Raw genomic sequence first — 22273 nt, 5'->3', positions numbered from 1 at the left:
CCAGATGAAGTTTTGGACCTCGCATGCCTCATTAGTTTGATATCTCTCTCTCTCTAAATAGGACTGTGTCTGTGTGAGAGAAACTCTTAATTAATCCGTCTTTCTGCTTCATTAATTAAATCAGACAACTTGTTGTTCTTAGTTTTGGTCGCAGTGAGAGGAAATATTAACGGCATTTAAATGAGCCGGATATTTGGCTAATAAGTTTATTTGAAAGGGAAATGGAGCAGCTGCTCATAAAGACTGAACACTAACACATGTGATGACACCGTCTCAAACTACTAATTAGTTTAGCATCATTTATGTCTTTTCCTGCAGTGAAATGAACTGAAATAATTGTAATTTTAGGCGTCTATTAGTGGCTTCTGGATGCTATGAAATGCTCAAATTCAATTGATGGAATTATATCTCTCACTAATTATATTCTAAGTTAATATAACAAGATATTCAGTCATGTTTTTAAAGCGAGGGCTTATAACTATCTTAATGAGACTATTGGAGGAATTTAGATATTGGAGAAATAATCTAGTTGTTTGATTTAAATAATTTCTGGATTATCTCATACGTTAACTATTACAGTCTCATTCGTCTATTGCTTTGGTGCATTTTGTTATTAAAAATAAGTAAAGTTAAGAGACGGGTACAAAAAACATCAAAGCGTGGTTTATTCCCTCTGGGATTAATTATTTTTATATTGCACTGTGTCTTGGTCAGACTAGTCACAATAAGAGAATTTGTGTAGATTATTTCATTGTCCTAAAGATGCTTAAAAATAAAAATTAGATCTTACACCATTGAGGAATCACATCTATTATTCTTTTAAGTGATGTCTCGTGTGGCTTATGCATTTGAGAGATGAGCAGCAGAGCAGCGACACCATTTGAAAGGACAAAAGAAACCATGCGTTTGAATTTTATATTTATTATAGCATCAATAAAGCGTCTACAAATTTTTGTCCCTTTTGTCAAGTTCTCCCAGTGACATTAAGTTTTCTTAGCTGAAAGAGTCTGATTACACACGTGATTACACATCACCGTTAAACTGGTACAAATAACAAAACTGTCTTACATCTGCAAGAGAACTGCACAATATCGCTGTCGTAAATCAACATTTGACTGAACTGTAATAAATGTTTCCATGCAGTCAAACTCTGCATGTTGGACCATTCAGAGGAAGCCTGCTGCACTGTATTGTATTAACAGATTTATTTTCATTTCATTATGTCTCCAGGATGTCCTATCTGCTGTTGAGAAAGCACAAAAATGAGACAAAAAGAAACATTAAGAAACCGCTTCAGAATCACTGCTGAAGGGAACATGTGTTCAAAAAGACATATTCAAACATGGTCCAGTAAAGTGGATCAAACAGAGCACTGTTAGTTTTAGGAATAAAAACTTTCTGTACTTAGGTGTTTATCCATAAATACAAATTGTTACTGCATATCTAACAGTTTGCAGTGTTGGAGTAATGAGGACCAACATTAAATGTTATTTTATGAATTGATTGTCGCAACATGTTATGATAGTTTGAATCCTCTAATGGTTTTCTCACATAATGGAAAGACAAAGCGAATTTATTTACACAGCACCGTTCATACACAAAGCAATTCAAAGAGCTTCACAAAGGCAAAGGAACTCATAAAAATGCATTCAAATCATAGGAATTAAACAAAACAAAGCACATTCAAAAGACAAAAGTTAAATTAAAGAGAATAACTTTAGAATATAAAGCTAAAAGAAATGCATTCAGAGTAGTGTATATCATATCAGTGTTTCTCAAATCACCCACAAACATTACGTCCTGGAGTCAACTCTCTGGACGCGTCCAACATAGAAATAAAACATTTCTCCATGAGCGGAGGAAGCGCTTCAAACATTAATCCACAGTTCATTTCAAGGAGCTGTTATCAACTCAATCTGTTCCGAACGTGAGTTCAAGGGACTGAAAACGGATCAACAGAGAGAACTAGTTTTTCCGGTCTCTCTGCTGACTCCCAGTTGCATAACTCTTCTGTCTTTTCTTCTTCTTCTTTTTTTTTTTTTTTTCAATCTCCTCGTCGTCTTTCAGGAAACAAAAGATGAATTTTAGCCGGCGCTGGCTCCTCCCCATTCCTGCTCTCTCGCTCTCTCTCTCTCTCTCACACACACACACACACACACACACACACACACACACACACACACACACACACACACACACACACACACACACGTCTTTGCCCTCCCGCTCCCATAAATGCAGCAGTACATTCTGTGTGTGCACATTTCTTTTTCTTCTTGTTCTTTTTTTTTTTTTTCCGGTGACAGAGACGGAAAGACAAGGAGATTTTGTGTCATAGAAAGTGAGAAAGGAAGAGGAGGGGAGGGGGCGAGAGACGGCAGGGAGGGGTGAGATAGATAGAAAGAGCAAGGCGAGCGAAGGGGACGGAAGGGAGGGGAGAGAGAGAGAGAGAGAGAGAGAGGAGAGAGAGAGAGAAAGAGGGGGAGCACATGTGTATGCTTGTCACTAAGGGGCTGGGAGAAGGGCTGAGGGAAGCGAGGTAGCTGGCCACGGCCGCCATATGCTGACTGGATCCCGTTCATGTCTGCTGCTGTGTGAAAGTCTGTGTTGTGCTGGCCGGCCGGGGAACACACACCATGGGAAGCTCACATCTCCTCAACAAAGGCATGCCTCTAGGTAAACACTCGGCTTTATGTGGGAACTGCACGTCTGTCTGCGTGTGCGCGTGTGTGTACATGTGTCTGTGTGCCTGTGTGTGTGTGCGCGCCAATATTTGTGAACTCAGTGTACATTATTCTGCCTTCCTCCTCCTCCCCTCCCCCTTCTCTCTCTCTATCCCCTCCTTCTTCTCTTCCTAATTCTCTCTCACTCCATTATTTTTTTTTTCATCGTTCAGCCTGTCTCGTCACACCAGAATGGTTAGCCTTTTCACCAGTGTGTGTGTGTGTTTGTGTGTGTGTATGTGTGTGTGAGTGAGTATGGATGTGTGTGAGCGAGGAGGAAAATCTCAGCGATTGAAGGCTGTAGAACACCTTTATACATGTCGACAGGAATAGATCTCGCTCTCCTTCGAGGGCTAGCAAGGACATGACACATATTTCCCTTTTCTTTATCCATCTTTTATTACACACACACACACACACACACACACACTCGAGCACACACGCACTCATACCGAAACTGACACATATTCCAGTGTGAGCGTGCATGAGTGCAGGTGGAAGATGCAGCACATGATTCAGGCTGGAAAAGACTCTTCTAGAAAATGGGATCAAGGTACAGGCGGCTGTGAATAAGAAGGGGGGAGGGAGGAGGAGGAGGAGGAGGAGAGGAAGAGGAGGCGGCTGTGAGGATAAATGATCATCCCCTGTAAAGCTGAATTATTGCATTTGCACTCACCTAAATCTGAATTTGTGATGGCTGGTTTCTCCCGGTGAAGCCTGGGATTGTGACGTGGCGTCATCAACAGGCTGCGGGCCGTTTCTCGTCTTGACATCAGACGTTAAAGTTGCAGCTCAGATCTTTTTACCCTCCACCTCCTCACCTTTTCTGTGTCTCTTCAAACAGCTTGTGAGTCCACAGGGTCGCAGAAGTGATGCTTGTGAATTGTAGTTTCCCTTTTAAGATGCAAATCTCCTGCGGTGGCGGAGGTGTGATGTGCTTCATCAGGTCTGTTTCAGCCCTCGTCGCTGAACCTTTGAGAGCTCGGAGATCAGGTCCTCCTCCGCCGGTGACTGATGGATGCTCTGATTCATATTTGAGAGGTTGGGGGGTCTTCTGATCTGCAATGTTAGATCATGTCTGATCTGATTATGGAGATCACTGACAAGCATCCTGACTTGTAAAACCCGATTCCCCGGATTAGAGATTATAAAGCCATCCTATTGTTTATTCCAGCACGGTGTTGTTTCACGCTCCCGATAAAATCCTCTTATTGCACGGATAGAAGGCCAACGGTAACGTGATTGTGGTTATTAGCTCCGGGCAGTTTCCCACCGGGAGATTTCATGTCAAACACGTTCAGATGTCAAAGGACATACAGAAGAAACGGGCTCGTGTGGCGACATGCAGTCAGTGCAGAGGAACTCCGTCTGGCTGTTAGAGTGCAAGTCACTGCACATCCAGCCAGGGAACGCTAAACAAACACCTAAAAACACTAAATGTGTGCACCTCCTGCTTCTGATCAAACCAACAGTCAGCATCAGATCCATTAATGTTCCTGTCAGACACGATTTCAAAGGTTATCTGTGATACTACTGCTGTCTCACAACCTGTCTTTTATGGACAAAGCTGCTCAGATGAGAACATGTCCTTCAGAAATGTGACGGTCTAGACGGGTTTCAGAAAAACAGCAGGCCTGCAGTGGAACATCCCAAACAGCCATTACTGTGAAGGCAGTAATTCAGCTGAGAGGTACAAATTAGAGCTGCACCATATTCCGTGAACAGCCCTGATGGTGATGATTACAGTATTGTGATTACAATATCATTTGTAGTGAGAACAAAAGCTTATGCAGATGATGTGACTTAACATTCGTGCACTTTGTTTCCCTATTTAAACTCAATTTCTCACAGTTCAGTCACTCTTTTGAGATAAGTATATGAACGATATGTTGATGCCTGAAAGTCTCTTCATTATTTTTATTCTTTCAGTCGAGTCTGGTCAGAATAAAACGTCAAATGAAACGACTCTCTGGCCGTTGGCTCCTGTAGGATTTCTGTAGTAATCAGATTATTCACGTGATCAAGTAAACGTGCGTGGAAGGCCTTTGACGGTGCTCATATAGCCTCTAATTTATTTCGTCCTGTTACATCTGCACATGCTGATAATGAATCTGAACTGGCCGTTCCTGTTTGATGTCCCTGCATACGAACGCACTCGGAAAGAAACTTGATAACCTTTAAATTATCACATCCTGGAAGCTCAGTTCAAGGCCTCAGGTCCGACTATCACAATTATGTGATTATTCCCAGTAATCGGATCTTCATGGTCGTGTTAACTGTGTCTTCACACTCTGGTTTTCTTCTTAATGGAACAGGCAGCTTAATTACACGACTTGAAAACAGCCTGTACACGTGGCGGTTTCTCCCATTTCTTCACCAGAGATCAGCAGTATTTACTTGTACACCAACTGTAATAAACTGGAAAAAAAGAAATGCCGAGGAAAAACCACACAAAGATCCCCTGTGGATTCTTTGACTCCAGTTTAAAGACTCTTAATCTAAACACAATGACTGCTTTGCGGCCTTAATAATTCATTAGGATGCCTCATTTACTCCATAGTGACCTAGTTTAAAAGCATTTTTTTCTGTATATTAATGATTAATCCAAGAGAATTCCTCAGCAGATGCACAATAATCCAATTAAAGCTTGTTTTTGGTAGGTAATATTTGCAGTATTGTTCAGTTCTTAAGGATTCATGGCAGCTTATGAATGAGCATCAGGATTGATTAATTAGCTTCGTGCTCAGATTTACACATTGGAAATGCATTTTTTTCACTTTTAAAATGGAACATTTTACATAGAAATGGTGTTCTTTTGTAACTTCTGCAGATGAAGTTGATCTTGAGTTGTTAAAGTTGTAAATAGATTGAAGTTGTGCTGGTTTGGACCCGAAGTTGAACGTTGGGCTGCTGGTGTCAAATATAGCGGAATAAAAAGCTGACAAACCTGAACCTGCGGTGCTGACACTGTACCTGCAGACCCCAGGACCTTGGATGTGTGCACATAAGAGACCTGCATGGTGATCATTTCTGTGTGTAAGCACTTGTATGCATCATATATCACCCAGTATTGAACATGTCAACCAGCGTGGATCAGGGCGCTGAGTGTGCACCTGTGTTTCAAGGTGTGTGTGTGTTGAGGATCTGTCAGTGTTCCTCTTGAGGAGGGGAATTGTGTATTCACAAGAGAAAGAGGATTTCTGAACACTTTGTAGTCATATATTAGTGTGTTTGTAATAATTGTTTCTTTTCTTTCTGCTACAAGAAGACAGAATGGATTTAAACAAGGAGAGAGGGGTGGAGATGTGAAAACGAGGCCCTGATAGATGAGCTGCTGGTGTGAGGATGAGGAGGATGTGGGGTCTTTCACACGGTGGCATGTTGCTGCAGGAGCTGGTAGCTGCTGAACCGTTCTGGACGGAGGCTCTCTGAGGCGCCGACAGACGGAGACGCTCTCCTTCCTCGTCTCGCCGTTTCACACAGAGGAAAATGCAAACAGCTGAAATGTGGTGGAGTCATGTGCCGGGTTCACTCTCAGTTCACTCACTAAAGAGATTTAATCCAGGAAGTGTGACCTTATTTCAGGATGCGGCAACGGAAGAGGGAGTTTTGAAACAGCGGCCGGTTGTTTGGATGGATTTCACTGAGAAACGGGCTGAAATGGAAATCTTTGGGTCATAATAAACGCTGTATGTTTCATGGCTGAGGGAGATGTGGGTGACTGGGTTCATTTCCAACATGAGATGAACCCGCATGGTTTATATCACACCGAGCAGTGACTGACTCCTGTTTTTTTACAGTAACTATTGTTCAGATCAATATGGGTCCAGATAACTCCTCTGAGATATCTGTGAAAGTGTTCGTTACACCCACATTGTAGAAGTAGATGATTTTAATTCATCCTTATTATATTTACAGCTAATTAAGTTAATGTAGAACTGCACTTAAAGCTCTGGAATTTGTAGAAATTAAAATTTTGAAAAATATTTTTTACATTTGTAACTCAAACACAAATTTTATGCAGTGCATGTGTAATAAAATCTTAAAACTGTAAACCTGCCCAAATTGACTCATATTCTACAGTTTAAAGCCTTAAAGTATTACAGAATAGAATAACTTCTCACTGGATCATTGAAGAAATCATCTAAAAAATGTGGCTTATACATAAAGAGCACAAAAATGTCTTCTTGTTATATTTGAAGGACAATTACTGAAAACACGAAGAAATGTGGAAATGATGAATATTGGCCTCTTGAAACTAGAGCTGATGAAATAAATGTGAGGAAATGGTCAATATTTATGGCTGAGGAGTTGGGAGGAGGAGGGTTTTTGGTGTTTTCGTGTCCATTTGTGAGGAAATCTCTGGAAGCTCTGCAGCTGGCTGTTTGCAGATTGTTCTTCTGGAAGCTGGCGGACTTCCCGGTGACCTGCGCTCCTTAAGCGTATGCAGATCGCCGGTCTTTGCGGTTGACGGACAGCGTGCAAACAATGCGCGCGTCCTCGGGAGACGCGTCCAGCTGTTGTGTGATCTGGTCAGCGGCGGCCGGCTGCAGGGCCTTCCCACCAGCAGATGCTTTTCACGTCTCCAAATGTCACTCACTCGGTCTTTCGCCATCATTTTTTTTTTTTTTTTTTGCGAGGGATGCCATTTTCAGATGGCGTGCGGCTCAGGTCAGTCCCCGACACTCGGATGGTTACTGTTTTTTTCAGTCAGTAAGGAAGGGGACTTATTTTTAACGCTCCCCTGGTTGAAACTCGGGATGTGCTGCGCTGCTGAGAAGCGTTGATTATGCGTTGTGGCGGCCGTGAATGAACTGCTGCGGCGGAGCTGACGCCGCGGCCCTGCTGGCTGTCAAGAGGCCTGTTTGTACTGTGAAAGCTCGCAGCAGTCATCCAACCCCGGGGCAATGGGGGGTCGAAGGGGGGGGGAGTGTTTAATATGACCGCAGAGGGCAGAGAGATGAGGATTTACAGAGTGAGCGGAGTGAAGGGAAAGAGGAGCGATTATTCAGAATAATGAGGGATTTAATGAGTGTTTAACAAGAAAATACATTTTTTAAATGAGAGGAAATGTTGGGTTGATGAGGAGTGGAAATAAAAGGAGGGTATAAATGGCCGTGGTGTAGGTTGAGATGAATGGAGCAGTGTTTGATCCTCCACTCAGTCCTGCTGCTCCTCTCAAGGTCACGCATGGAGCTGGAATGAAAACTATTTCCTCCCTCCGTTTGACCAAGTGTGAGCTGGAGAAATGTCTGGAATCTGAGGAAAAAGGAGGGGGAAAAAAAACAAAAACTCTACCCAGCAACCCAGCAGCACAGGAGGATTTCACTGTTTTCTGAGGTGGAGGTTTGTGTTTTCTTAATTATACACTTCAGTTTTTGTGGAAAAATGCGGTGCAGGTTTGTAGGTCAGACGGAGAAGTGAGCAGGAGACGGTGTGTGTGCAGGCCTTGGACTATTTTTTTTCCACTGGATATGAATTTCAGATTCTGAGCGACAAAGCATAGATTTTACATTGATGCATAAGTGCAATGGCCTCCAGGCAAATCCTATTAGGAGGAAGCTGATGTCTGATCGGTCTGCATAAGGCGGTGAGCGCAGGATTTGAGTTTCACCTTATTGGTGTTGGCACGCTGCAGGGCTTCTCCATCAGATCAGGTTTCACGCTGTAATCTGACAACGTGCAGGAGACGACGATTGAGAAATTGAGTGATGGACCGGGTTAGGTTCACAAACGTCTTCGCTCCGGTGGAGTTCCTGAGTGCTTCAGAGTGGAATCTATTACCCTTTGATTTTCTGTTATCGCTGAATGCATGTAGGAAACGCTTTTATCTTCAGGGAGTGCTGGAGGGACGGGACGAGCTGCCAGTGCTACGTGATTTTAGGCCTCGTTGACAACGTCTTCAAGTGGAAATGGGAAAAGTCCCGGTGCCAGACCAGATTCTCCTGGACTTGGTGGTTTTTACAGTGGACAGTCACCTTCATAACAATCAATCACAGCGATGAGCAGCTTCTGCCATACAGCTCATTAAAAAAAAAAAAAAAAGACTATTCCTATTTTAAAATGAGCGGCGTTACAGTGATCTGATTTTAAAGAGCTGAGAGGAAGTGCCTTGGTGAAGGGAGGTCAACATAGCAAGTTGTTTTCAATTTAAGTTTCCATAAACTAAAAATTCCAAATGACGGATTTATTGATATTTTTAGTGTGAATCATATCATTGCGACATTAATCATTCTATAATCTTTACGGCTCGTCACTAGAAACATGAAACCTGCTCAGCTCTGGATGCTTCAGAATGTGAAACGTCTTCATGGCTGCATGGCGGAGGAGGAGAATCTTTTTATTCTCACGTTACAGCCAGAATGTTTTCACTGTATTCTGATGGTAAGTGTTCTCCTGGTTCCCTCTCACAGTCCATAAACGTGCGTTTGGGGTTAATATATGTCTCTAAATTGACTGTAGTCGTCTGACGGACTGATGACTGGACGTAAAAGTACTTGTTAGTGTTTACAGCCCAGACAGAGCGTTAACCTTCGTCTCTGTCCTTCTCAATACAGATTCCTGCCGCAGCACTCTGACTTGGCGCTGAAATAAATCCGTTATTTGTATGTTTCAGTCAGCAGCCGGAGAAAAGTGCAGCGAGTGGCTCCAGCTTCAAGGATAATGCCCGTATTTCACACGAGAAAAGGAAGCTCATCCATCTCCGTTGGTCCGTGGACGTTTATAGCATCTTTCTTTTTTTTTCCGCTGCGTCCACCCGGTCACACTCATTCACTGCTGAAAACCTGCAGCCTGCAGCCCCCCGGGGCCTCGCAGGACAAAAACAAGCTTTCTGATGTTACAAACGAGCATTGAAATGGACAATCGGTGAGAGCTTTTTGCTCCATTTTCCGGGATAACTTCAACTTTCAGGGTCCGTCATTTCTTTAACATCACGGTGTTTCCGTTGGTGAATCCCGTCTGTGATTGGACGCTCGTGCAGAGGAAGTCCTGTGGGATTTAGGTTGATTTGAAGCTCCGTGTCGCATATCTCAGAGCTGAAGTTCATGAAAGTATTCATGTCATTTTTACCTTCAGCATTTTAAAACGTTTCAAGGATTTGCTGAAGAAAGCTCAGAAAGTATTAAGAGATCTACTGTAGCTGTTCACTTATTCACACACAATAACTACAATTTTCCTAAAAGCTGCTAAAAAAAAAAAATATTGGCGTGAAAGACCAGGCTGTGTTTTCATCAAACAGCTGCACATGGAGGTCAGACTATGGTGGAAAAGACTGAAATAGCTGTTTATCTGATAACATCACGCCCCCGATGAAAGAGGTTCAGCAGGTTAAATCAATAACAGCCCAGTTTTAAAGTATGTACAGAAACACGACGGCAACCGAGTGGTGGTGGTGAGATGAGTCCCACAAAGGTTTTACATTATTTTCTCCACTGCAATGATGATAAACTGAGGGAAGTGTGTTGCGTTTCTCCGATTATCCAGCGATTTGTGGGACTGAAGTTCCCAAACGTCTGTCTACAGATACACTTCAGAGATTCTTTCTTTTCAAAATATTATTTGAAACCCTTGAAATGTTAATTCTTTTTGAATGGATTTTCATATTTCTCACAGTCTAGTGCTCAGAACGGAAAAAGGAGCGGGAGTGGTGGGATATTCTGAGTGAACTGACAGAAGAGGTTTCTTATTGGAGACGTCTCTGATGTGGGGGGGGGGGGGGAGTCGGGAATGAGTGACGGGACAGTCGGCATCAGCAGAAAAACTCATTTCATCTACAGAGCTGTCAAAGCTCCTCGCAGCACAGAATCCCAATCACACAAAGACTGGCGGAAGTTTTCCTCCTCGTCTGTACTTATTGAAACTTCTGCAAAATACCTGCAGTAATTCTTCCCCTGAAAGTGAGCCGATGAGTAAAAGCCACCAGTTCAGGTTAAAGCCTCAGGAGCAACCCTTGTTTTTCATTTACTGTCAAGTTCAAGGCTTTGATGAGGTGAACCGACTGGTCAGAACAGGCGTTTGTCACAACGAAACATGATAAAATGGAAACGCAGCAAATCACAGTTACACTGTCTTTAACATAGCTAAAGAAAGATTAGCACATTTACCAGACATCATCAGTTTGAAACGATAAAAAATGCATGAGTTATGTAATAATTTTGCTTTAATTTTTTAAAATTAATAAATCATAATAAAGAAAGAGGAGGCAGGTACATTATTACATTTATTCATTTTATTCAGAGCACTGTTTTTTAGGGGGGATTTATAACTTCCTGTTGTGTTTTCACATTTACTTGCTCAAATGTAATTTATTAAATTGTATTTGAGCGAAATATATAACAGAGCTTTAATCTTCAGCAGGGGTTTATAAGTTTAACACACGCGTTTGCATTTCTACAGCTGTGAGGACATTCATTGACATAAGGTATTTTCTAACCCCTTACCATCAAAAATAAATGACGGGGCAAAAAGACCTCGCAACGTTGGTGTTCACCAGGACCTGGGACTCACAGCCATAGAAAGACATGCACACACATCCACACACACACACACACTGTGAAAATTGCTGTATTGAAGCTTCAGGCTGGGTGCTTTATGATATTCTGGTCCTCATTTTTCCACTAAGTGTCTCCCCAGAGTCACATCCTGCTCTCCAGCAGCGCAAACATTTACATTCAAGAGGAGTTTTTAAGAAGTAATTTTAAAAATGTGTGAACATTTTGAAATATTAAAGGATACTGCTTATTACCAGTCTTTTTTCTTTCCAACCTCCTGACTGTTAATGTTGCAGAAACTGTTTTTTTTTCCCCCAATCGTCCTTGTTACTGATCCTTAGAGTTGGAAACTTAAAGATCAAACTGTAATAATCAATAAAAACCCTCTGAAGAGGAGTGAAACTGCGCACATGGAGAGTGCTCGGGGAGACCGTGCTACTCTCCTCCTGTTGTCATAGCAACTGTGTCAGCCCAGAGCAGAGACATTATGGGATACGGCCGGGTGACCAGGTTCAGTCGGTGCCGCGCGGCGGTGTCGTGGTTCGCACTGTGGCTGCTGAGATTGCATGTTCTTCCCATGCATGCATGAGTGCGACCGTCTCTCTCTGTGTTGCTCAGTGTTGCGTCCTTCTGCCTCCCGTTTCCCTGCTGACGCTCCCTCCTCTGTCGGTCTTCAGGCATCAGGCCTCCCATCATGAACGGGCCCATGCACCCCCGCCCCCTGGTGGCGCTGCTGGACGGCCGGGACTGCACCGTGGAGATGCCCATCCTGAAAGACGTGGCCACGGTGGCGTTCTGCGACGCTCAGTCCACGCAGGAGATCCACGAGAAGGTGAGCATGGCGGCCGGAGGGGATTTGAGCTTGATGGAATCCAGAAATGAGACGACGGATCGTTTTGTCACGAGCTGGCTTTTCTTCTGTAGCTTCTCATCCATCTCAGTTCCTACCAAGCCCGTCGTCCTCTAATTAATTCCTGCTTTCATTAGTAATTAATCACCTGATTAATCTGAGCCTGAAAAATGACTGAAATGTTCGTCACAATTAGCCGGAGACACAAAGTCAGCAGAGAATTGTTCGAGTCACCCAGCCGGCTGTTAGTTTAATTTATCATCATGAATTTGAAGTTAAAACCTTTAAGAACATCAAAGATTCTAACAGTTGCAGCACTAATGAGGCAAAACCCAGAAAAATGAAAGACTTATCAGTTCATATTGTCAAAGCAAATTTACTCATCAGGATGTTTTCTTGTTTTATTCTTTATTTTCTTTAAGCATAAAAAGATTTCTGAAATCCTTCATTGGAAGTTTGACTTCGTTTTGATTTAAAATGTGATGTTAAACTTGAGTAACAGTGACAAGCAGATGTTTGTTTTTTAAGTTATCTCCATTAATATCAAAATGTATTATCACCCTGTGTAACAGTCTGTGAATTATATTACAAACACTTGAACACCGACACGCTCGTAAATGGAAGTCAGAGGAATGCTGGGTGTGAAGAGTGAACCTGTGATGCAGGCCGGCCTCCCGCCGCTCGCCGTGTGTGTTAATGGCTTTGTGTGTTTAGTTCTGGGGGTGTGCCAGGTGGGCCGGTGTGTGAGCGCTCGGCTCAGCCGGTCGCGGCGTGGAGAAACAGATGGCGCTCCCTCCCTGTGTGTCTCTCAGCGTTGTGTGTTTTAAAGTGCTCCTCTTCTGTGATTTTCACATGAATCAAAGGGCTGGAAAAAGATCGGATGATTAACTGGAGCGTCTGACACTGAACTGCTCACAGAGAAGCTGGCCGGCCGTCTTCCAGCTCGTCCTCGCTTTATTCCCCTCCGTTAAAACAAAAAGACGACCTCTTGGTTAGAAGTTCTTCGCTCTCCCTCAGAAAACTTACTCTGTTCCTGTTCATCAGGACATTTCAGCTAAACAGGATGTGACTTCAGTGACACTTTCAGATGGAAAAAAACATGAATGTGTGTGTCTCTGTGTCTCTGTGTCTCTGTGTCTGTGTCTGTGTGTGTGTGTGTGTGTGTGTGTGTGTGTGTGTGTGTGTGTGTGTGTGTGTGTGTGTGTGTGTGTGTGTGTGTGTGTGTGTGTGTGTGTGTGTGTGTGTGTGTGTGTGTGTGTGTGTGTGTGTGTGTGTGTGTGTGTGTGTGTGTGTGTGTGTGTGTGTGTGTGTGTGTGTGTGTGTGTGTGTGTGTGTGTGTGTCCAGGTCCTGAATGAAGCTGTTGGAGCTCTGATGTATCACACTATCACCCTGATGAGAGAAGACCTGGAGAAGTTTAAAGCGCTCCGTATCATCGTCCGCATCGGCAGCGGCTACGACAACATCGACATTAAATCTGCTGGAGAGCTTGGTATGAACACACACACACACACGCAGTCTTGTATTTCTATCCTTGTGGGGACCGTCCATTGACTCCCATTCATGTCTAGCCCCTAACCCTGACCCTTACCCTAACCCTAACCCACACCACAACAAAATCTAACCCTAAAGAAATGTTTTTGCACTTTTACTTTTTTCAGTAACAACAACATGGTCAAGAAAACACTGTTTCCCCTCATTAGGACCGGAAAAAGGTCCCCACAAGGCACGTCGTTCCACGTTTTGCTATCCTTGTGGGGACATTTGGCCCCGACAAGGATAGAAATACAAGAACACACACACACAAACACACATACACACACACACCCACACGTATTTATGATAGCTGATCGAGGACCCTTTGGGAAATCCCAGCTTTCAAAAAAAAAATGTTGTAGCACATATCATGTAATTTGCAGCTTTTTTCATTTACACTTGTTAAGATGAGTCATGGGTAAATAAATCCTAATTATTTCAGGAACTTTTACAGTTGTGATAGTGAGCATAGTGGATGTTACACAAATTGCTGCACTTGCACAAAGTTTTCCACACGTTAAATCAGCACGGCCAGATTAATGCTTTCAGTCTGAAGTTGGTGGAGAGGCTGCTACTGCACTGTGTTTAAAGCTAGGATGGGGATGATTGTTTTCTACACATTAAATACCTCAATTTATCTCTTAAGTCGCTCCTGCTGGTCCTGCGATCTTTAAATGCTGCGTCGTCCTTCAGTCCTTTTCACCAATACTGAACAAACCTGTTCTGGATTGTTTTAGTCTCAAAAAGAAAAAGGGTCGAACATCTTCTGAAAATCTTCATTAGGGTTAGGTTAGTCAGTACGTTTACATGCAGCCAATAACTCTTTTCAAACCCTTTTCAAACTCGAATGTTGGCAATAACCCAGTAGTGCGTGGCCATGTAAACACCCCCCAAAACCCGGAAAAGCTCATTTTCGAGATTTGTAAAACCTGATAAAGACCCCTGGGTTACTCGTTTTCAAACTCGAAAGTGCCGCCGTGTAAACAGATATCGAGTTAAGGGACATTGTTTTTGGTTCTGCGCATGCTCCCATCCGCAATGAATCATGGTCTTTTGAGTCCAGCAACGAGTAGGCGCGAAACTCACCACACTTTTGTCCGTGTGAGGCTTCCGTGACGCACGATACGAACTGTTATTCTGAGCGCGCACACCGCACATGCTTCCTTCTGAAAGTTGGCGACTTGTACGGCCTGCAGAAAAATCATGAACAACAGAACAACCGTTCTGTCTGCGTTCCGTCTACAGAACGGAGTCACCGCAGCAGCGTCTGCCTCTGCAGACCGGTGGAGGAGGTTGCCAGATCTGTCGATCTAGACCGTAAAAACATCTGAAACTCGTAGAAAGCAGCCCAAACCCCCATCTCGGTTGAAAATGCACGTTAAAACCGTATTTGTATGATACGAAAACACGTCATAAACACATAATCATTTAATCAACCCATCCAGCGTGTTCAAAAAAGAAGCTTGCTTTGGCGGAAACCCCACCCAATCTGGCAACACAAAGCCGCTCCGGTCAGAGCTGTTTTGTTTTGAGAACAGCATGACGTGCGCCGTGGTTTAGAAAGGGAGATCCCGATTGAATGCGCTGACTTGTAAACGGGGTAACTCTCTGTCTGTTAAAGCATGTAAACGGGGTTTTCCTAATTGTTTCAGAAACACAGATATTGACCTGAACCCGAATTTTAGCTGCATGTCAACGTAGTATTCTGGAGGCTCCAGCTGGTCCCACCTGACTGACGGCAGGTTACACCTTTAACTGGACACACACACACAGAACACACACCTTTCTCACACATACATTCAGCGGAGCACACACACTTTTTCCTCAGGGGCTCAATTCAGCGTCAAGTTCTGCTTTTAACTGAAAATTCAATTTGTCAGAACATAAAGTCCTAAAGGAGGATTTTTCACCAGCACAGAAGAAGAAACGGTGTGAAGTTTTCACATTTCGTTGTCCGTGGTTTTTACTTTCACCTCTTAGTGAGAAGGATGTTCTGTGTGGGTTTGCATCTTCTTCCTTTGTTCGTAAGTTTTTCCTCCAGTGACTTCTGGACAAAACATCAGGTTTTTAAAAGGAGTTTTTCCCCCACAGACTGTTACTGACCGGTTCAGCCCACTCCGGATGAACTTGTGACGAACTGAAAAGTGTTTGACCCGCTGAGTTAAACGGTTAAAAATGCTGAACGTCCATTTTCCTGCCTCACTGTTTGCAGCCATGTCGGTGATATTAGCAGAAATGTGAACAGCCGAAGCTTTTTGTTGCACTCATTTCCTCCCAGAAGCCCTTTCTCTGTCCACAAGAAGCTCCGTCACATCAGAATGGAGTTGTGAAGCGTTTAGTGGAGCGAGCGGCTGGCGGCCCACGCTGCTCCGAAACGCCCCTGCTGTCCCCAGATCGCCCTGAAGACGCCATTAAGCAGCCCTTCTCTCCGACAGGCATCGCCGTGTGCAACATGCCCGCCGCCTCGGTGGAGGAGACGGCCGACTCCACGCTGTGCCACATCCTCACCCTGTACCGACGCACCACCTGGCTGCACCAGGTTGGTACGGGCCGGCGCCGTGAGGCGTTCCGCATTCTGCAGGAAGTCCCGGACCGAGCTTTCATCTGGTCGTCACGCCTTGAAGCGGAGCTGAGTGTGTGTGCTGCTTCGCTGTGTTTTAGTCGTTTCTCTGAAAGTTGTGTGTTGGCTGCAGGCTCTCCGGGAGGGCACACGGGTCCAGAGCGTGGAGCAGATCCGAGAGGTGGCGTCGGGAGCGGCGAGGATCCGAGGGGAGACGCTCGGACTCATCGGGCTCGGTGGGTCAATCTGAAGCAACACACACACACACACACACACACACACACACACACACACACACACACACAGAGTTAATAAACAGCTGAAATGTTTAGTTTGGTTGAATATTATAAGACGTGTTTCACAAGGTAAAAAAAAAAATTCCTCTTTTCTATTTTAATTTGGGGAAGTTCGGTCGCTGCTCGGCTAAATTGGCTTCCCGGGGAGTTACTGCTGATAAAAAAAAAAAAAGCGGATTAACCAGAAGCAGAAAGCAGAGCTCATCCCCGCACGGTGTGGGAAGTTTCTGCAGTAACAATGAGCCGGCGGTGCAGGCGGAGAGTTCTGGGCTCTGCAGAAGTTAAAAAAAAAAAAAAAAAAAAAAAAAATTATGAATTTATGATGCTGAAAAGTGTCAACTTCTGCACTTTTTACTTTTCATTTAAATAGAGAAATATTGCTCCTGTGTGCTGGCACGTGTCTTTGTGTGTGTTGATGCATTTTTGTGTGTCGTGGGGGTGTGTGTGGGTGTCGGTGTGTGTGTGTGTGTGTGTGCGCAGGTCGGGTGGGTCAGGCTGTAGCGCTGCGAGCAAAGGCCTTCGGATTCAATGTGATTTTCTATGACCCTTATCTGGCTGATGGCGTAGAAAGATCTCTGGGACTACAAAGGGTCACAACACTACAGGTAACACACACACACACACACGCGCACAGAATCCTAGAGTCAGGATTTAATCTGATGTTTGTTTTCTCAGGATCTGCTCTTCCACTCGGATTGTGTGTCTCTGCACTGTAGCCTCAACGAGCACAACCACCACCTGATCAACGACTTCACCATCAAACAGGTACACACACACACACACAGGTCTGAATGATTCATTCATGGTGAACACTGAGCGAACTTGCTGAACTCCTGTTCAGACTCGACGCTCACGGCGCCGTTCACAGCCTGACCGACCAGGAGCAGAGAAAGTCGCTATGGAGCAGAGTGCATGACTTTCTCTGCCTTCTACACTGGATAAGGTTTTACACTGCTGATGTAACAGCTGGTGAGTCGGATCTTGTTTGTGTGTGCTGAAGATGCGGCAGGGGGCCTTCCTGGTGAACACGGCCCGGGGCGGCCTGGTGGACGAGAAGGCCTTGGCTCAGGCCCTGAAGGAGGGCAGGATACGTGGCTCTGCTCTGGACGTTCACGAGACAGAACCGTTTAGGTAAAACCCCTCAACAACATGTTAACAGACGGTTTTCTACTCCGGAGAGCTAAAATCAACATTATATATCATTAATATGTACAGTTAAAAATGTCTTTCTTGCAGAAATGCTATGAATATATGAACATATTGATAAACCGTGATAAATTAAAAACAGGTTCTGTGTTCTGACTTGATGACTTATTTTAGTCCTATTTTTCAGTTCTTCAGAGTGAAATAGATTGTTGAAACATCAGTCAGGCGAGCTGTCATCAAGTCTTTGTGTTGTTGTTGTTTTTTTTGAGATGTGTCGCTGCTGGTTTTGTTCAATCTGGAGCATGATTGTCTCTGACAGCGAACGTTAATTATAATTAAAATTGAAAGTGGCTAATGAACGAGGGTTTGACGGTTTTGTCTGACGGTGTGTCAGTTTCAGTCAGGGTCCGCTGAAGGACGCCCCCAACCTGATCTGCACGCCGCACGCCGCCTGGTACAGCGAGCAGGCTTCACTGGAGATGAGGGAGGAGGCGGCCAGGGAGATCCGACGGGCCGTGACGGGTACAGACACACACACACACACACACACAGATAAAATGCATACCTGGGATATTTATTCTAAAATCTGTCTTCCAGTGATGTATTTAACGTCCCGCATCCACAATCAGAACTCACAGGTTTAATTCTGGATGGGTTTGATCCGTTTTCCTGCTTTCCAGGTCGAATCCCGGACAGTCTGAAGAACTGTGTGAATAAAGAGTTTCTCACTCAGAACAACCACTGGACCGGAGTCGACCCGGCAACCGTCCACCCAGAGCTCAATGGGGCATACAGGTAAAAAAATGACGAAAAATTCAAACAGATTACCTGCTTTTTAAATATTTTGCTGTGTTTTGCACCATTGATTGAAATTACTGTTATTTATTGAGGCTTTGTGACTGTTTCATCATGCACACGTCTCTTTTTGTACCAAATCCAAGGACTTTTTTGTTATTTAGAGGGGATCACTTTAGTGCTGCAGCCAGGATCTGTTTGATCTGCTGAGTTATCGAGTTTGATACCCAGACAGTGGATTTAAAGACCGGCCAGGCCGAGGCTGCTGCAGCTGGTTAACTTGCTAATGCTATTAGCCACAAATGGAAGGACGCCACGCACGCAGTTTTCTTTTATTAGCTTGTTTTTCAGCAGCTGTGTTTGTGATGAGCGGAGCGTGCTGGACTCGGACTGATGGAGCTCACAGGCGTGATGACAGAACCGACCGCACACGATAAGAGCGGCAGCACACCGCTCTATAAATACACCGTCTCTGCATGCCATGAGGAATTCAGCCAGGCAGTGATACACACACACACACACACGCAGTGTTTGCAGGGTGTATCACGTCCTAAAATAGAAACAGAGTTCACCTCAGAGGCTTACAGCTCACAGCTCCGGTCCAAATATCTCTACACTTAGATATTCACTGTACGAACCGCGGCTCGGCAGTGTGAAAAAAAACAACACACACAGCTTGCTTTGAATTTATGTGTAACACCATGCTGGGTGTCAGTTTGTTATTTCCATCCACAATACGCGAGTTTGATTCTTCTGCTTTGCTCCGAGGCGAGATGTCACGTTCCTGTTCAGAGTAGCTATTAATTCTGGCGTGTTGGTGTTCATGTCAGGATATGTGGATGTAAACACCGCTCATTTTCTATTGTGCTTTGTCTGAACGCTGAGAGTGAAGGCAGGATCCTCATCCTCCAGAATATTAACACCACTGCTTTTATATTTCTGTCTAATGTTGAAAATCTCAGCAAAATCCCTCATGGATACCGAGTCCTCCGAGTGTGCAATTTTATATTATAAATACAAGACTGGTGTGAATAAAAGAGGAGCTTGGACTGTGGTTGTTATCACAGTGTCAACAAGTAAAATATGCAGACGGACTCAACGGGTAAATTCTCTTTCTAGACACTGTGCATCCAAAATGGGGAAATGAAGTGTGGTTATTTGCATGTACCAGGTGAAAACTGTTGGTTGATCTCTTTAATTAGTACAGAAGTCACAAGAACAAAAACTGAAAGAATGGCTGAAAAAATAATACAGGCTCAGTTACAGCTTGGATAATCCAGGGGCAAGAAGAGGAACTGTGGGGAGTTTGCATGTTCTCCCTGTGCTTCCATGGTGTGGTGTGATTGATGAGCTCGCCCTCCCTCCTCCAGGTATCCCCCGGGCGTGGTGAACCTGCCGGCCGGCGGCCTCCCCCCGCCCGTCGAGGGCATCGTGCCCAGCGCCGTGCCCATCACACACACCCTCCCGCCGGCCATCACACACCCCCCTCACGCCCCGTCCCCGGGACAGAACACAGTGAAGCCACCAGAGGGCGACAGAGAGCAGCATCCAAACGACCAACTGTAGCTTCTCCCTCCCCCCAACACACCCCCTCCCCGAAAAACACACGATTCTCACTCCGAGGAGGAAGAAGAGGAAGAGGATGATGAGGAGGAGTGGATGCCTGTTGGGTGCTCCGGTCAGTCCTCTTCCCCACCCAGAAGCAGATCTGTGGCTCGCAGGATCATCTTCACTTTCTCTGCCATACCTAACTTAAAAAAAAAAACAACAGGAAAAAAAACAAAAAAAACAAAAACAAAGGGTGACTGGATTTGAGAGGAAAGCGTCTCCACTGTTAGGCTGTAGTGTGTTCACAGGTCGAGGGCGGGTTTCACGTCTTTCTCTCTTTTCCGTGTCCTTCCTTTAGTTCGGTGTACAAGCGAAGTGAGTAGGTTATGAGATGAATGTAACCCGTCTGTGTACAGTTTTAGACTTCCAGCGAGAACATACTGATATTTGTATTCCAGTCTTAACAAAATCGAAGGTGATCCGTCTTCATGTAGCCAAACCGCTTCCACAATTCAACACGTGCTTCTGTTTTTCTTTAAAGTGTCCCAAGATTAGCAAACTCCCCCAAAAAATAGGCAGCTTTTTGCACACCATCTCAGGAAGTTACGTTTCCTCAGTTGGTTAATTTTTGTTTTTTTTTCTTTCATTTGAAGCCACTTAGTGCTTTTGTTTTTCTACCTGCTTGCCTTTTCGTGTCTCGCTCCATTAGAGAAAGAGCTTTGAAAGTCGATCTAATGTTTGCTTTTGTTGATTCTGTTTGAGGGGCATGTTCTTTTTTTTTTTTTTTTTTTTTTTTTTTCCTCTTGTGTAAATGTTTAACCCAGATGTTGGGAGGGAAAAGGCTTGATGGAGGCAGTAAATGGTATTCCGGGCCTAGGAGGTGATGCACAGAGTTTTTTAGCAGCTTGAGAAAATGATTGTCGTCTTTAAGGTCTCATCTGGTACTCCCCCCCCCACTTTCACACACACACACACACACACACACACACATCATACAGACCAGTTTCATTGTGTTGCTTCATGCTGCTGATTTTTAAATATAACCTGCAGACCAGTTGATGAAAACAGTGACAGATGAGAAGTCTTGCATTTGAACTTGCATCAAATCATGTTTTTGATCTTCCTTTAAGGACCTTCTGAGAAGAACCTGCTTGTTCCAATAGGGGAAAAAAAAAACCTCCAGTTCTGAAGAAGGGTTCTTGCACAATGAAGTAAAGATTTGGCATGTGAGCACGTTGCGACTTCTCCAGACCTGTATTTCCCTTTAACATTTCGCGATGGGTCCTTCCTGAGTATAGCGTTGAGCCGCCCCCTGTGGCCTGTGTCTATGTGTACATATGGTGTTCTGCCTGCCTGTGTCAATGTGACTTGGTTGTATCTGTGTCTAAAAAAGCAGCACTGGGAGGAGGGGGGGGTGGCGGCAGCTCGTACTGCTCAAAACTGCCATTGAGATGCACACGCTCGGAAAAGCTTTGAACTCCAAACCTAAGATAATCTGCACTTTGACTGGTTTCACGTTCCCACGGTGCAAGCGACGCGAAATCTCCAGATCCCTCTGGGCCGTACGAGGAGTTGGTGTGCTTTGAGCCGAGTGCCGGTGCTTCCCGGATCCCCTTCTGCCAGCAGCTGAGTAGTTCAAACAGTTTACTGTCGCCTACCTGGTCTTCTTCATGGTGAGGTAGTAAGCGTAGCGATCAGGGATGGACGTCTCCATAACAAAACCAGGTCAAACTCTCACCGATCCCAATCTGAAAATCTCGTGAAGTTAGAGCAGGACTACTTTAAAATCCTCACAGTTGTGAGGACGAACCTCCTCGCTGCTCCTTCCAGATACAAACTGTAAGCATTCCTCCCTGAAACTGATCGGTGCCGCGTGGAAACTCCACCTTCTAATGAGCGCCGTGTGGAGGCGCTCGGTGGAAGTCCATCCCTGGTAGTAACACACAGTCCACTGTTGCCTACCTTTGGTCCCCTTTATGGTAAAGTAGTAGGCGTAGCAATATACAGTATACATATTCTATATTCTACAGTAAATATCATTATTTTTGGTCAAAAACTGACAACTGACAAAGATATGTTTGTGACTGTATGCATTTGTATGAATTATTTTAAAAAGAAATAAACTGTGGAAAGGTGACGTCTGTTCTCAGTTTGGTTTCTCAGGTTAAAATCGATGTTTAGTGTTGTCCTCCCATAATGTTCCCAGCAGGACACTGAATCTGTGTTGTTCCATTACAAAAACAAGACTACCACCCCAACATACTAACCACATTGTCCTCTGCTGACTGATTTCATGTGTCTCATTTGTCTCTGATTTTCAGCCTGCCTG

At 44.4% G+C, this 22273-nt stretch overlaps 1 protein-coding gene across 1 annotated transcript; it reads left to right on the top strand.

The window, feature by feature from the left end:
- The first annotated feature begins 2203 nt into the window (after window positions 1-2203).
- Window positions 2204-22000, top strand: LOC115407476 (C-terminal-binding protein 1). Its single transcript, XM_030117825.1, has 11 exons — window positions 2204-2676; window positions 11893-12047; window positions 13411-13555; window positions 16035-16138; window positions 16293-16395; window positions 16936-17060; window positions 17131-17220; window positions 17456-17586; window positions 17996-18123; window positions 18282-18396; window positions 19767-22000. Exons 1-11 carry the CDS (start codon window positions 2637-2639, stop codon window positions 19960-19962), a joined length of 1332 nt encoding a protein of 443 aa, XP_029973685.1. The 5' UTR covers window positions 2204-2636; the 3' UTR covers window positions 19963-22000.
- Window positions 22001-22273: the final 273 nt, after the last annotated feature.

This window comes from Salarias fasciatus, chromosome 2, assembly GCF_902148845.1.
Source record: "Salarias fasciatus chromosome 2, fSalaFa1.1, whole genome shotgun sequence".
In the NCBI taxonomy this organism is placed as follows: domain Eukaryota; kingdom Metazoa; phylum Chordata; class Actinopteri; order Blenniiformes; family Blenniidae; genus Salarias; species Salarias fasciatus.
This window is presented reverse-complemented; position numbering and strand designations above follow the sequence as displayed.

Bases quoted from the DNA above. Each gene is read 5' to 3' on its own strand.
- LOC115407476 (XM_030117825.1), top strand. From the start codon at position 2,637: ATGGGAAGCTCACATCTCCTCAACAAAGGCATGCCTCTAG. The intron at 12,048-13,410 runs GTGAGCATGGCG...GTGTGTGTCCAG, and splicing joins CGCAGGAGATCCACGAGAAG to GTCCTGAATGAAGCTGTTGG. The intron at 13,556-16,034 runs GTATGAACACAC...TCTCTCCGACAG, and splicing joins TAAATCTGCTGGAGAGCTTG to GCATCGCCGTGTGCAACATG.